This window comes from Mustela erminea, chromosome X, assembly GCF_009829155.1.
Source record: "Mustela erminea isolate mMusErm1 chromosome X, mMusErm1.Pri, whole genome shotgun sequence".
NCBI classification, from domain to species: domain Eukaryota; kingdom Metazoa; phylum Chordata; class Mammalia; order Carnivora; family Mustelidae; genus Mustela; species Mustela erminea.
The window spans coordinates 109,500,797-109,517,021 of NC_045635.1; the positions used below are offsets into that span (position 1 = coordinate 109,500,797).

The 16,225-nt window shown below is 54.0% G+C and overlaps 1 protein-coding gene and 1 pseudogene across 2 annotated transcripts in view; one reads left to right on the plus strand and one right to left on the minus strand.

The window, feature by feature from the left end:
- Positions 1 to 16,225, minus strand: part of ELF4 (E74 like ETS transcription factor 4) — a 40,013-nt gene that overhangs the window by 10,628 nt on the left and 13,160 nt on the right. For both annotated transcript variants that reach the window (XM_032329626.1, XM_032329627.1), the window contains exon 2: positions 1,476 to 1,758. In XM_032329626.1, the coding sequence (XP_032185517.1) occupies positions 1,476 to 1,547 (72 nt within the window). In that variant the 5' untranslated portion in view covers positions 1,548 to 1,758. The remainder of the gene's footprint in view (positions 1 to 1,475; positions 1,759 to 16,225) is intronic.
- Positions 13,036 to 13,497, plus strand: LOC116582181 (annotated as a pseudogene).

Below are 16,225 nucleotides of genomic sequence, written 5' to 3' on the forward strand. Positions count from 1 at the left end.
CTGGAGGTGACCAACAGTTTGAGGTCTTGGAGGCAGGAGAGACGAGATTAAGTACGGGTAGGAGATACCACTGGAAGGAAGAAGGACATTTCCTTGTCCCGGGTCAGCAGCGGGAAGGAAACAGGAACAGTGATGTCATCAGTAAAAGGGAGAAGGGAGGTACACAGAGGGTGTCCCTAGCTCTGAGTTTCTCTGTGAATTGGAGCAGAAGCTGTCTGCTGAGGGTGGAGAGGCAGGTGTGGGATCATGGGATCAGGAAGGAAGAAGAGCCCCCATGAAGAACAGTGACAGTTGCTGAGCAGACCAGAAAAGGCAAAAAAAAATGACTAGTAGTATCGAGAACCCCAGTGTGGTTAAATTCTTCTCCCCTTCTCTTCCCATGGTGCCTTCCGCCAGGCTTGGCACACCACAGGTGTTGGGTAAGAGAGCAACTTTAGGTGAAGACCCAGCGGCATAGAAAGTACAGTGTGCCCAGAGCCCACTAGGGGGCAGCCTTGGGTAGGCCACTAGAGGTCAGATAAAGTTTTCTGTCCCCATGAGGATTCAGCACAGAGAGCATCAGTATTAGGCTGGGTATCTTTACAAATAATCCAACTGGATCGCCTCTTGGTGAAGGTGGGAAGACGGCAGCCAGATAGGGTAGGGACAGGACTTGCCCACGTGATACTGTGGCAGCCCAACTGGGATCAGAAATCAGGACTCCTGACTCTTAATCTTTTGTTCCTTCTACCGTAGTTGGCTGCCTCTTCTCCAGTTTGTGGAAGGACAGGAGTGGAGGGTCACAGTGGGTGTGCCAAGACACCATCCAGTGGGTACAGCCAAGTGCACGGAAAACATGCTCTCTCAGCCCCAGTACAGAGCAAGATATGGAGCGGTGCGGCCCCAAGTGCTGCAAATCTGTCCTCCTTTTCACCTTCCCCCCACCAGAGAACTGCATTTCCAGATCTGCATCCTCAGATTGAGGCTGAAAAGATGGTTCTGGAAGGGCCCATCAACCAGGCTAGAGACATGAGTCTGAAGGGGCCAGGGATTGGTCTTTGCCCTATGGGGCCACCTGGGAGAGCTGATGCTCACTATGGCTGTCCCGGCAACTTTCTCACTGTGACACTGCAGGTGACGGGAAGGGGGTAGACATGTGCATGAGGGTCCGTGTGTACCTCTGCGTTCAGCCCGCATTGCTCACCGGCTGACAGCCTAGACACTGTGTTTTGCAGCCGTACGGCTGGCTTGGTGACAGCAGGTACCCCGTGACTGCACATGGAATGACCGCCCAGGGACTGACTGGCCGCACGAGGGACGAGCAGGTGCACTGTTTGGCTGGCACAGAGATCCAATGGCCTGGACCTAGTAGGTGCTTGATCAGTACTTGCCGGAGGGCTAGTAGGGGGCTGCTGCCTAGCTTGCTCTCTGCCGGCCTGTCTGTGTCTGTCTGATCATCCGCCTGGCCGACCGGGCTGTGTTCTCTGGGGCCATACCTGGTGGATATCATCCATCCCGTTGCTTGCAAACTCAAAGATCAGGTCACTGGGCTGCAAGGTAATGGCCATACTGTCTTCTCAGAGAGCCGACAGCAGGACTCACAGGGCCCTCTGGAGCTGCGGGGGTGTTCTTGACCAGGAGATGCTATTCAGGTACCTTGGAACTTAGAGCCTCTATCCTGAGCCACAGTAAAATAAGGGGTGTAGAGAGCTGGAGTAGGCGGTGGCCTATGCCAGGTTCAAGGCTGCATGCTAAGGCTGGGCCAACCACGGGAGTCACCTAGGGAGAAGGGAGAGACAGGGGCAATGAGTAAGGCTCTTTCCTGGACGTCTAGCCAACAGCCAGACTGCCAACAGGGGAGGATGATGGGAGAAGAAAGGAAGCAGGTTAAAAAAAGGGGGGGGCAGGAAAAGGAGGAAGTTAACTGAGTTGCGTCCGGTGGGAAGTGGCCGAGCCTCGGTGTGGGTCTGTCAATATCGTCCGCACCTGAGCTGGCTGTGAAGACACACAGCCTCGTTCTGTGTTTTCTCCTGCCTCCTCAGAGGTGACAGATAGAGGGACTCTGGGCTCTCTCCACCCTGAAGATTAATCCCCAGGGTGTGGCCACAGGGGAAATCAGGGCACTCCATCCGTCCCTATAGATGGGACAGTAGCATGAAGAATTCTTAAAATTCCCTTGGCTCAGAAAGAATCTTGTGGGGGAGGCTGTGGGTTAGGGACACACGTGGGTACCAGGTGCTCTTCCATACCCTGCCTGGCTCCCTCTACCTTGGAAATGGTGGCCGCTTAGCTCCGAAAGGCAGAGTCTGTAGAGGAAGAAGCGTCTCACTGTGGGGTGTTATGCCAGCAGGGCCAGCGCAGGTCTGACCCTTCTCCAGGGGTGGGGACTCTCAGAATTGGTCACGCCCCCCAGAGAGCCCTGAGACAGAGGGACTGGTGGATCATAGGCTTTGGGCATTTATCGCCACCCGGCCACCACTGCCCCCCCGCTGGAGAGGATGGCTTCTGTGCCTTGTGTGGGTTCACGCTCTTGCCTGAACTTTGCTTTCAGTTTCAAGACTGAACTGTCACCCTGGGAACTTGAGAGGAGCCTCAGCTCCGGGAGGGGCCCACAGAGCCTTCCTCATCCTCCAGGGCTGGCTCAGGCACCCCCCAACCTTTTCCAGGAAATGTGTCTGCTGCAGCCCACACATCTCCCCTGTCCCCCGTGAGGCACTGACAGCATGCCCCTTAGACACCTGCCGGGGCGCCGGGGGCCTCCAGCTGTTTGCTGTGGCTGACCAGTGCCTACCTCCCGAAGCCTAGCTCCCACTCCCACGGCCCTCCTGCCAGCCTGCTCTACTCCTCTCCTCTCGATCACGGGGCCTGCCACCCCCAGGTACCACAGCTTTGGCCCTTAGGGTTGTTTTTAATGGTATCCTCGTGTGTGTGGACATAGGGTGGGTCTACAAACAGCCCGGCGCAACCACGAATGCCTGAAGAACTCGGTCCACGCACCACAGCAGGAGCGACACATTTGACTCCTATCTCCTTGGCACACCTTCCCTCCAGGTCTGGCAGTGCCAGGGTGGCAAAGCCTTCTTCTCCTGGCCCGGAAAGAAATGAGGAACTTCAGAGAGGGGGAAAAAGGGAGGAAAGGGAGGAGGACCACGGGTGACCTCTCTGATGACCGCTCTCCCCCACAGGAGACACCCAGGCCTCTCCCACTTCCTTTCCGTTAGCCCACAGGGCTGGCTCCGCCTGCTCCCCACCCCCACCCTCACCCCCGCACCTTTCCACCGGCCCCCCAACACAAAACTTCAAGAAGTCGCTCCACTCAACCTGTCGGGTCTGAGTTTCCCTTTGGGTGAATGAGAACAGCCCTGCTAGGACGAAGAGGAGGCCCTGGGGAAAACGCGGTCTGGCCCGAGTCCCACCCCTCCCACCCCACCCTACCCCCACCAGGCCCTGCCTGTGACCCGGTCTCCTGTGGCCCGCCTGAGAAGCCTCCCAGGGCCATTTATGCTTGGAAGGTCTGTCTCCTCTAGCCAAAGCGCCCCTAGGCCCGCATTCCGCAGCTCCCCGCCCTCCCTCAGGCCGGCTGTCTGCCCCCAGGAAGCATTCTCATACTAATCAAATGAAAGGGATCACTTTCACCTAATCCCACTTTGTCTAAACACGAAACTCTGGTGTCTGCCCCCTCTCCCCGCAACGACGTCATTCCGAGGCAGCCCTTCCCTCTAGGTTTGCTCATCTCCCGCTGGTTTTCACAGATCAGCACTTCACGTTGGCGAGTTCACTGGTGCTCTCTGCCTACGGACCTTCCGTGCACCTTCCTGACCTCCCCCATGAGGCAGTGGCTCCCTTGAAGGCAAGGACGACTATGCTGGTCATCAGCAAAGCGTTAGCACCCCACACTGTGCTTCCCCTGTAGCAGACACTCGATTTATGTTTGCAGAACAAACACATGAATGAACTAATAAACGAACGAACGAACGAATGAATGAATGTTACTGGTCAGTCAGTACCGGTGAGGTGTATTTTCTGGGCAAGAAGTATAATCCACGTGGGGCACTTGCATGGCTCAGTCAGTTAGGCATCTGACTCTTGATTTCAGCGCAGGTCACTATCTCCGGACTGTGAGGTTGAGTCCTGCCCGCAGGCTCCGTGCTCAGCAGGGAATCTGCTTTAACATTCCCTCTCTCCCTCTCCCTCTGCCTCTCCCCCTCCTTCCCTCTCTAAAAAACATATATCCATGTATACATGGGTTGTGGGGTGGGAGTTGTGTGCCCTCTGTGTGTGTGTGTGTGTGTGTGTGTTACAGCTGTGTAGTTCTGCACTGTAATTTACCACAGGAGTTGTCACTGTGGGTGTGCAAACACACCACAGATTTACTTGCTTGCAGGGTGTGCTCGTGTGCCCCAAGCGTGGGGATGTGTGCACGAGGGCCTGTGTGTGTCAAAGGGCTGCCCTGGTCAGGCCAGCAGCGCCACAAAACTCCGTCGTGGGCTCCTCCTCCTCCACGCCTGCCTTCGTGAGGAGGAGGAGGAGGACAGAGCCAAGCTGGTGCTGGCTCCAGCAAGCTGCGGTGAGGGGGGCTGGGACGGGCTGCCACTGTTGCTTCCCACTACCCGGGCCACCAAAAAGCCAAAATCCTATGCTTTCCGGGAAGAAAAATGCACCAGCCACAGAATATGGAGGTGGTGGAGGAGAAAAGGCAGCCCCTCACCGTACTGGGTGGAAGCCTTGGCCACAGGTGCAGAGAGCTTTGCAATAGCAGAAGAGACTAATCCGACTGCATTCTTTAAGTGTCCACACATCTAAGCATCTAAATTCAGGACCTGGTTGGTGCAGGTTCTGCCGACCCAGGGTTGGGGGCATTGCGAGACTGCTGCACCCAGGACCCAAGGCTGAGCCTGGTGTCCTGTTCTGTCCAAACCTCCAGCCACCAGCTGGGGGTTAGGAAGTAGCCGTCCTGTTTTTGGCCAAGGCTAAGAAAACTCCCATCCAAGCCCCACCATGGAACCTTCCAGTCCAGAAAGTTTTGCCCCTCCCCCCTCAGATGTTTGAGGATTTGAAAGTGAGAGGTGGGGAGAGGCTCATTTGCATGTTCACTCACTCTCCCCAGCAGAGGAGTGAACTACCCCCCAACTAAGTCCCTCAAAATAACCTCCCTCTCCCAGGAACCTGAAACCAAAAAAACCACCACCACAGAAGGCCCGCCCTGCTGGAGGCCAGAGAGGCCCACACCAGGGGCACTCCTCCCTAGTGTCCTCACAGACATGCTGAGACACAGCTTCAGTGGCCTAGAGCCCCGGACACCGCCTTGATGGTGAGCAGGGTGCTAGGTGGGTACACACAGACACTCGGTTCAAGTCACAGACGTGCCTGGGAAGTTCCCCACCCGCCCCATCCCTGTACAGATCACAGCTGGCTCCAGTCAGAGTCGGCTCCCAGGGTGGCAAGAGCTCCACTCCCTTCACTCCCCTGGAGGCCACAGCAGGATCCCTGGCTCCCAGGGCCTGTCCTACTTGCACTGAAAGCACAGTGTCTGGAGAGCAGATGGCCCCTGACACCGTGTGTGAGCGACTGCGTGCCACAGGAGGGAGCAAGCAAGCGACTGCAAATGCACACCTCGGGCTCCCTGTGGTTCTGACTGCATTTCAAAACCAAAATAGCCAAATAGAAGTGGTTTGGGCTGCCCCTGCGTCATCACAGCTGGGCCCCCTTCAGATGTACAGACCCTTTCTGGGGCTGTCACTGGCGCACGTCAGGCGGTGTCCAGCACCCACCCAACTGGACTCCTCTGCATAGAGGAAGCAGCCCCTATGTGAAAGCCACATCCACGGTCTCTGTGGAGCGAGTTTAAATCTACACCCGGTCAGCTGAGCCAGTGGCTCTCACAGAATTGCTAGTAACACCCGGGGCATTTCCACGCACGCCAGGAAACATGGGGGCTGATGGTCAGCCAGGCCACAAAGCAGAGTTCTCCTTCTCCAGTTCCTCATCCTCTCAGAGCCAGCCCTCACTCCTGAAATACCCAGTCCTCCATGAAACCTTTCTGGAATTCTCTGGAAAGGAAGTGACAATTTCCTCCATGCCATTTCCCACTCTCTCAACGCCCCTCCCCCACAACCACAAACAAAATGGAAACTACCCCAGGAACAGCTGTACCCTCTACTTAAAAACAGCCCCTCCTCTGGCTAATAGTCATCCAGAAGCAAATTTGCATGCTGTCCCACGTGACCAGTGGGCTGTATTTAAGAGCCAGAGGGCCAGAGCCAGGGGTCCAGGCTGTAGCCACGGACTGAGCAGAAGTAACCCACCCGTGGGACTCCCCCACAGCCTTGACTCTGACCAGCGAGCAGAGCCCTCCTCCCTGAGCAGGCGCCCAGTGAAGGGGCCCCAGCCACAACTATTTTGTCAGCTCCTTCTCCTCTATTCCTTTCTTTTCACCATCCCCTCCATTTGAGATGAAATCAGGAAGGGGGAGGAAAAAAATAAAGGTTTTGCAAGGCCCGTTGGTTGGGGTTTCTCTTTGCTTATTTACAAGAAACCCAGTTTCCTTCCTTGGCCCTGGGTCACTGCCTGCCTCCATTGTAGGGCTTGCCACAGCTCCGACGGTGAGGGAGGCCCAGAGCTCATCTCAAACTGCCCTCGTCCTTTTGCAGCCCTCTACCTTCCCAGGCCCTGAGCTGTCCCAGCGGAGGGGGCGATTAGGGCTGCAGGAGGGGGCAGCCCCCTTCCCCTTTCTCCAGGAGACCCTAAGCTCGCCCCACTGTGGGCGCTGTCCAGGTTGCAGGGAGGAGGAAGGAAGCCCCTTCTCTCCTGGCTGTATCCCAACCAGCTGTGAGACCCTGGAAAAGTCAGCCATCTTTCTGGGCTGTGGTTTCTGTCATCCTTACAGTGGGGGAGGGCGGAGGGTTAAGCCAGCTTTAGCAGATGCTCACTGGGGAGTTTCGGGTGAATGAAGACGGTGGTGGGAAAGCACTCTGGAAATTAAAAATCACTCATCCATAAGATGAGTTTCAGGTGACCTCCCAGAGAGCAAAGGGGGCCTAGGGCCCCCGTGAAGCCCCCGGAAGTCCCCCGTTGGCTCCAGAACATAGACGGGGTGGGGCTGGAGGCTTCCAGTTGCTGGTGTAGTAGAGGCTGGCTCCTGGCAGGGGCTGGGGCCCCCCGCCCCGCAGAGAGGGACAGGCTGCTTTGCTTGGAGAGGGGCTCCCAGTCCCCAGTCCTCGTCACCTTCACCCCACCCCAGCCCTTGAGGTTGTGGTTATGTGGCAAGAGCTGTACAGAAGCCCCAGCAGGGGAGGAGGGTCGGGGTGGGGGGGTGGGGGGAAGGGTTACTGACAAAGTGAACCTATTTCCCCAGCTGACTCCCAGGGGCCTTGCCTGAGAAAGCCCAAAGAGCACCCCCTGGAGGTGCTTGCGGCCACCACATCCTCATCTCTACTGCTCCAGGGACCTGCCCACAGAGTCACAAAGCTCTTCTGGGAAGAGGAAGCCAGATAAATACAAGAACATGCTACAGAAACGAAGGCAAAGCCTAGTCCAGAGCAGCTACTGAACCCCAGTATGGTGGGCCGCCAGCTACAGCTTAGGAGGGGACCCCAGAAGTTATGCAGATCATAAGGGCATGATCCTCTCCGTGAGAAGATCCAGTTTTGCCTTGGGGTTTGGCCAGGTGACCTTCTTCCTCTGTGAAACGGGGACATCCTCCCTAGCTCAAAGGGGTGTCGTGCAAGGCCAGTGAGTTAATGCACGTGAAAACTCGCTGTTAGTCTCAGACACGTTTTTCAATTTCCTGGTCTGATTTGCGTCCTTTTGACTACACTCACTCGTCAAATATTCAGCATCTCTTTACCTGGATGGACAGGAAGACAGGGACGTGGAGATAACGGGGTGAGACGAAGGCGAGGGAGGACATGACCAACAACCATCAACCTCATGGGACAGAGAGGAAACCAGCTTGGCTATGGGGGCGAGAGACCGGCTGGGAGGTCAGGGAAATCCGCTGGGTAAGTGCAGAGGCCCAAGATCCACCAGGTGGTGGAATTTGAACTTAACATAGACAGCTACTTGGAGTTCCTGGAGATTCTAGACCAAGGGAGGGGCCTAAGGCAAGCAGTTCTTTAGGCAGATCCGTTTGGTCTGAGTGTATGAGTGGAGTAGGTGGAAGGAGACCCGGTGGGGCAGCTGGAACCCAGGAGGTGAAGCCCAGAGCCACCCAAGGGAATCAAATGGCAGAGTATAGGGTAATACAGTCGTTGTAGGGACCCCAAGATGTGGAGCCTGTTCTTACTGTAAAGACTGCTAAAAGATAAGAAGTGATGGAAACAGGAAATACAGCAAGAAGATAAGCTCACCTTGGACCACTCTGAATTTGGAATTATCTTGAAAAACCCAGGTGAAAAAAAGAGGACCTGGAGAGTCATTTTGCACCCCCCACACACACACACCATCAGCAGGAGGGACCTCTACAGGCCTTTACTGGTCAAAGGAGCAGGCCTGGCCAGTGAGGCTGCCATCCCAGATACAAGACTGTGGCAGAAAGTGGCATGTGATGAATGAAAGGTGGCCTCAAACGGTACACACCCCACCCTTGCCCCCAGGAAGGCCTGCTTGCTTCCATGGGGTGGGGGGGGGTAACAGAAATACTGATCAGGGGGCACCTGGGTGGCTCAGTGGGTTGAGACTCTGCCTTTGGTCAGGTCATGATCTCAGGGTCCTGGGATCGAGTCCGACATTGGGCTCTCTGCTTAGCGGGGAGCCTGCTTCCCTCTCTCTCTGCCTACTTGTAATCTCTCTCTCTGTGTCAAATAAATAAATAAAAATCTTTAAAATAAAAAAAAAGGAAACACTGACCAGAGACTAATTAAATTCATTAGTGGGCTTTTTAGAAGCTGGGCTAATCTGTGACTTGGCACCAACAGGATATTAAGTCAGATAACTTTTATTGAAGGGACAGTGTTCTTGGTCAAGGCCCCTGCCAGCCCGTGTCCTAGAAACTGATGCGGAGGCTCTTTGCTCAGGTCTGGGAATCCCCCAGACGGCAGGGGCTGGGCTGGGTTCGCTGCCTGCCTGGGTGCCCCTTCCAAATGTCCACCCCCAACGCCCGCCCCACCACTACTGGCCACTTCCCAGGCCAACAAAAGCAAAGGACCATCCAGTGTTGCCTGCACACAGGGGAGCGTGCAGGACAGAGGTGGAAAGACAGCCCATCAGGGTGTGGGCAGCTTCAGCTCTGATGTCACCACGGACTCCTGGGGTTCCTCCTTCCCCCTCATCCACACTACTCAAAGCCTCTTCCTGACTCAGAGTCCCAGGATATCAAAGTTAAAAGGGACCTGAAAGATCAGGGCATTTATCCGTCCTATCATCCAACTGCAAACACCAAGCTCCCAAGGGAGGAAAAATGACTTGCCCAAGTTCACACAGCCAGTTGCTATGACTCCCAGGTGACCTTTCTTCTTCCCCTCCTCATTGTCTCTCGGTGTCCTCAATACAGCCAACCCTTTCCTTTGGTGAGAACAGACAGCAGCCAAAGACCCAGGGCTGGCAAATAACAATGAAGCCACACATGTGCAGAACACATTTAACTTTTGCAGCAACTTCCCCACCTCCGTGCCTTTGTTCACACCATGCCCTAGGCCTGCTGTGCCCTTCCCCAATTTCTGCAGCTCCAATTCCCACACAGTGGTCAAGATCTGAAGCAAATGTCACCTCCTTTTCACAGCCTTACCTGCTTCCTCCCCAACAAGTATATTCTCTCCCCCTCTTCCCGACACCTTCGATTTACTTCTTAGTTACTGAAGTACAGGTTGGCCAACTAGGGCTTGCATGCCAAATCCAGCCCACTGTCTGTTTTGGATGGCCCATGAGCTAAGAATGGCTTTTACATTTTTTAATGATTAGGACAAAAAAATAAACAGACGAATATTATTTCATGCCACATGAGAATTATTCGAAGTTCAAATTTCAGTGTCCACAAATAAAGTTTTATTGGAGTGCAGCTACGCTCATTCGTTTTCCTATCATCTCTGACTGCTTTTGCATTGTAGTTGAGTTGTGACAGAGTCCCTATGGGCCACAAAGCCTAAAATATTTACAGTCCATTTGCAGGAAAAGTTTACTTGCTCCTGGACTAAAGGCCTCACTCCCCTCCAGTGTGAATGGATGGATTAAGCTCATTTCTGAGAAGAACGTCATGGAGCACTCAGGAGCACCAGGAAGGACGCGTGGAACCACAAACACAAACTCGGCAGATTTTCATCAGAAAGAAAATCCTGACTGGGCTCTGCCCATGCTGGGACCTTGAGCAAGTCATTTCAGCTTTGTGGGCCTCAGTTTCCTCCGCTGCCCAGTGAGGGGGTTGGACTGGATGGTCTAAGGCCCTTTCTAGCCCTGTGAGTCACAGTCAGCAATTGATTCCATTTCCAACTCACACAGTTCTGAGCAGACACAGTCCTGATGATCTTCTCTCAGAGTTAAGAGCTTACAGAAGGCTCCCCTGCCCAACTGTGGTTTTCCGTTGCCATTGTGGGCCCCCCTCACCCCATACTCACCTGCCCCTCCCCACCCTTCCCGTCTCGCTGACCTGTCTGCCCTTCTTTCTGAAGTCCTCTCCCATCAAAATAGAGATGGCTTCCTCTGAGAGCCATTCCCCCCCTCCCCAGCCCCTCTGACCTGGTGGGCCAGAAGCATCCATTTTTGTGGGGGCAGAGCCAAGGGAAAGAAGGGTGCTCAGCTCTCCCCAGCCTCCCAGGACCCACGCAGACAAGCAGTCAAGTAGGGGATAGGGCCAGCTCTCACCGCACCCCTGCTCTGCCAGAGGAAACAGCCCCTCTCTGCCACTTCCTGTCCCAGGGGTTTCAGCAGTTTCCCCTTCAGGGCCTGCAGGCCCTCCTGCCCCGCCCCTGCCCCACACAGGTCAGAGAGTGCAGAGAGGGGAGGGGCCCTGCCGGGGAGGGGGGAGGATCCCTCACAGGAAGGCTGAGGAGACAGCTGTCTACACAAGGGGACGCCCCAACAGCTCCACTGCCAGCTTGCCTGGGCTGGGGGACTTGGGACTGGGAGGGAGCTGGGGCTGTCTGCGCCAAACCCTCTCCTGTTAGAGGATGAGGAGAAGTGGGTTTATCACCTTACTTAGCTATCGCCTTGAGGAGGCGGGTGCAGAATGAGCCTGGCCTTCCAGGACTGGATGAAAAGACTGGACTGTGTGCTCAGGGCAATGTCCACCTGGGCTGAGGATGAGCCCCGGGTGGCTCAGGATGGAGGGATGGACTGTGGCAAGAGCCTGGGAGAAAGCAGGCCGACTGTAAGGGTTAACTGGGAGGGGCAGGTGACACTGAAAGCAACTTGACAATTTTGCATTATTTTGTCCTCAGCACCAATGGACAGAGACAACAATGGAGAGCAAAGTATTACAGTACATGTGGGTCAAGGGTAGCGGCATTTTCTGGGTGATGGAACAGGAAGCTATCACATTCCAGAGCTGCTAGTGATTCGGTGTCGTGACTTGTACTTGTAAATACCTCCCAGTTGCCCTTGCAAGGTTGGAGCTCCTAGCACTGGGGCTATGTGCCCGACAGGGATCCTGCAGGCATGTGACCATCTCTGCCAGGCCTTCCCAAGGCAAAGGGTCAGAGGAGCAGTAGAAGCCTGAGGCCCTGGACCTCTGCCTAGCTGCCGGTCCTCCTGAGGACAGGTTACAATTACATGGTCATAGTTCTAGAAGCCCTGATGCCTGGGATGGGGTCCTAGGAGTGGAAAGACCCAATCTTTCTGGTCCCCCCTATGGTAATATTGTTCCGTGAGGTCCAAGCAGCAGTAGTAAAAGCTAAGAGGACCCCTAGACATGATGGTACTGGGTGAGCCAACAAAAAATGGATGGGAAGATGGTCTTGATACCTCTCAGTTCTAGAGGTCATCCTCTTGCGACTTAGGCCGAGAGCCCTGCCCGGGCACGCCTCCTGTCTCGAGAACAGAGTCTCTCTTTTCCCCATCCCCTCGCCCTCCACACACCCCTCCCAGGGCAAATAGGACCCAGTGCCCCAGTGATAGGGCCCCACACAGGCCTGCTTCTTCAGCCCTGCAATTTGGAGTAAATACTGCAAATCCACAGCTGGCATGGGGGACACCAAGAAGGCCTTGGAGACAACATCTGGATATGCACCTGGGATTCTGCCAGCCCCTCCCTACATCTGGAGTGCAAACCCAGGCCCAGGGTTTGGTTACAAGCCCGACTCAAAGCTGGTGGCACGTGTTTGGAAAGAGCATCTAGCCTGGGTGGAGGGGGTGGAAGCACTTGAGATCAGTGCCAGCTCAAGGCAAGTGCTTGTGGGGCTGGCACAGATCTGAGCTAGTGCTGGGCCTGGGATGGTGGGTGTGGCCACTGTGGCCTCACCATGGGCCCGTTGGGGGAGGAGCAGAGGGGTGTGGGTATTGTGTAAATGTGGGTAAGATTTTCTTTTGCGCCCTCTGATAGCACTTCAAGTTGTTCCCTCTGCATCTGGAGAAAGGGGCCAAACTGTAAAAATTACAGGGTGGGGGCGCCTGGGTGGCTCAGTGGTTGAAGCCTCTGCCTTCGGCTCGGGTCATGATCTCGGGGTCCTGGGATGGAGCCCAGCATCGGGCTCTCTGCTCAGTGGAGAGCCTGCTTCCCCTCCCCCTCTCTGCCTACTTGTGAACTTTGTCTGTCAAATAAATAAATAAAATCTTTAAAAAAAATTACAGGGTGGTGCGCAGGGAAGGTGGCTGGGATTTATACCTGCTGGGTACAAGCTGTGGAGTCGGTGTGCCAAGCACTTCATCTAGGCTATCTCCTTTAATTCTTACAACATCCTTACAAAGTAGCTAGTCACTGGCAGAGCTGGGGACAGAACCTAGGTTTATTTCCAACTACTATGCTCTCTGAACTTTGTTTTCAGTGAAATCTCTTTTGGTAATAATCCTGTTTTAATAGTTCCGTTTTAAAAACAGCAGAAGTGAGGCTCAGAAAAGATTAGGTAACATGACCAAGGTCATACCGCCCGTCCAGAATGGAAGCAGACCTTTTCTCAGGCGGCGGAGAAGATGGCGGATGTTCGAACAGAGGGGTGCCTACCAAAAGTGGCTGGCTGTCTTTCAAAACAAGAAGAGGGTCCTGCTTGGAGAAACTGGCAAGAACAAACTCAAGTCCTGCGATATTACAAAAACATTGGTCTGGGCTTCAAGATGCCCAAGGAGGCCACTAAGGGCGACTATGCTGGTAAGAAATGACCCTTTCCTGTTAATGTCTCCACCTGACCAAGATGAAAATGAGATGCAGAGGACCACTGTCATCCACCAAGACTACTCCCATTACATCCGAAAGTGCAGCTGCTGTGAGAGATGCCACAAGAACGTGTCTGTACACCAGTGCCCCACTTCAGGGACCTCCAGACTGGTGACACTGTTCCAGTGGGTGAGTGTCAGCCCTTGCGCAAGACTGTGCTCTTCAACGTGCTGAAGGTCAGCAAGGCTGCCGGCTCCAAGAAGCAACTCCAGAAGTTCTAAGACTAGACATCTGCCCATTCCTCTGGACAAAATTTATTTTCCTAGTTAATAAATAAATAAATAAATAAATAAATAAAAGAGGCAGAACTCAAACCCAGGCTGTGTGCCTTCGATATCAAAGTCTAGGCCTTCCCCACGGCCCCACGCTGGTGACCATTTGCTCAGATCCCTAGCTCAGTGCTCGCTCACAACACACAACTTTGAAGGTTCAGAACCTCTGTGATGCTCCTTCAACAAAAGCTTCCCAGGTCTGTGACCCACCCCCTCCTCTACGGCCTCAATCCCAATCAAAGCTTCATCGAAGAAGTGATCCCTAACGTTCTGCGCCAAGTCTGCACCCAAATGGTGACAAAGCTGAGCCAGCTATGAAGGAAGGGGAAGCGGAATGGGAGGCTTCCAGCTCTACTGATGAAGGATGCTGACTCTATTCCACCTCAAGGGGCCTACCATTTCCAGAGAGTTCCTGGATCCAGACCTGGGGTGGCCATGTCATGGCCCTGCCCCATAAATATACACTTGCTCTCAGTTTACACATAATGTTAGTCTGGGTTCTTATCTCTCGGGGTACTGATTCACATGTTTATTCAAATATTTATGGAAAGTCAGCCCTGAGCACCTCATAGATGGCAGGCCCGTGGCCAGGGGCTTATCGCCAGGCCCACCCTATTCTTCTCAAGGTAGACTGAGGTAGATTCTCTTCCTAAGTTCCCGGTAAGCTGGGTTATCCTATCTACCTAACCGATTGCTGGGTTTTTTTCTCCCCAAAATATATCTGTACCAAATATCTCTTATTTGGCCTAGAGGTTGGCAGAAAATGGGGAGTGACTTGTTAATGGGTACAGAGTCTCTTTATGGAGTGATGACAATATTCTATAATGCATTGTAGTGACGGAAGTAAAATTCTGTGAATATACTGAAGCCAATGAACTGTATACTTTGAGTATATAACTTAATTGTATGGCAATGAATTAAATTGAATTAAACTGCTATTCATTATTATTTTTATTTTTTTATTTGGGGGGGCAGGGGCAGAGGGAGAGAGAGAATCCTTAAGCAGGCTCCACACCCAGCGCAGACCCTGATACAGGGCTCAATCTCAATGACCCTGAGATCATGACCTCAGATGAAATCAAGAGTCGGACCCTTAACCAAGTGAGCCACCCAGACGCCCCTAACTAAACCGTTATTTAAAACAAACAAACAAACAAACAAACAAAAATGAGGCCCAGAGAGAGGCAGCAGCTCACTCAAGGCCACATGCAAGTTGACAGAGCAGTTCAGGCCACACTCCAGATGTCCAATTTCTGATTTTGAGGATCTCTTCTATCAGCCTCCCCATGGCCCTAAGCAAGGATAAATGCTGAGGCTGAGCGAGTGTGCAAAGCAGGGCCACCTGCATGCATGCGGGCTGGTGGTTGGGCCTAAAGCAACAGGGTAGGCAGTGGAAAATGCTATAGACCAGGGGCTTCAATTTAGGTCTGCCATGAGCATCACCAAGTGCCCCTCTCTGGATCCCAGTGTCCCCGTCTGAAAAGTCAAGCAGTTGAGTCTGGTGTTCCCTTGCGAAAGGCCCCATGAGCTCCAACCCTCTGAGGTTCTTTTTTTTTTTTTTTTTAAAGATTTTATTTATTTATTTAACAGAGAGAGAGATCACAAGTAGGCAGAGAGGCAGGCAAAGAGAGAGGAGGAAGCAGGCTCCCTGCTGAGCAGAGTGCCTGATGCGGGACTCGATCCCAGGACCCCAAGATCATGACCTGAGCCAAAGGCAGAGGCTTAACCCACTGAGCCACCCAGGCACCGCAAGCCCCCCTGAGGTTTTAATTAGAAAGTCCTCCAAGGGGCGCCTGGGTGGCTCAGTGGGTTAAGCTGCTGCCTTCGGCTCAGGTCATGATCTCAGGGTCCTGGGATCGAGTTCCGCATGGGGCTCTCTGCTCAGCAGGGAGCCTGCTTCCTCCTCTCTCTCTCTCTGCCTGCCTCTCAGACTACTTGTGATTTCTCTCTGTCAAATAAATAAATAAAAATCTTTAAAAAAAAAAGAAAGTCCTCCAAGGTGGAACAGAAAGGCGTGTCAAATATGTGCTGCTTCTCAGAGGGCTACAGGAGGTTCTAGACATAATTGGGCGTTCCAATCGTTGCTCCTCACTGATAGTGACAACCAGGACTTTCCTGTAAGAGTCAAATTCTCTTGGACAATTCCACTACTAAGTTTCCCCAAGGTCTGGCGCGTGGGGAGCTCAGTCCTGATTTCCCCCCACCAGCAGTGTTCAGGGATAGAAGAACCCATAATAGAGACCCATTTATCATGTCCTTTGGCAATGTGGAGTACCAGGTTCTCGGCCTGGTGCCCAGGCAGCCCCACCTTGTGTTGAACTTGCCTCCTTGGTGGAGGGAGTGATCGCTAATGGCCACTGGTCTAGCCCCCGCTGGACAGGATGTTTCCACATCAAGCCCCACTTCCTGCCGCTAGCCCTGGGCTCCGGTTCCCCCCTTCTCCTGCCATCTGGTCGCCTGCCCTCTGCCCCCTCCCCTTGCTGGGTGTTTACAGGCTGTCTTATCAGCATGGGGAATCTGGGCCTCACCCAGCTGGCTGCCCTGCCCCGCCCAGCCCAGACAGCCTCCCCAGGGCCCTACCTGCTGTGGTTTCATCACTACAGGCACTATAATCTGGAACCCCCCTTTCACCCCTAGCCGGCAGGGGGTGTGGATGAAGGCTTGCTGCCTGCCAGAG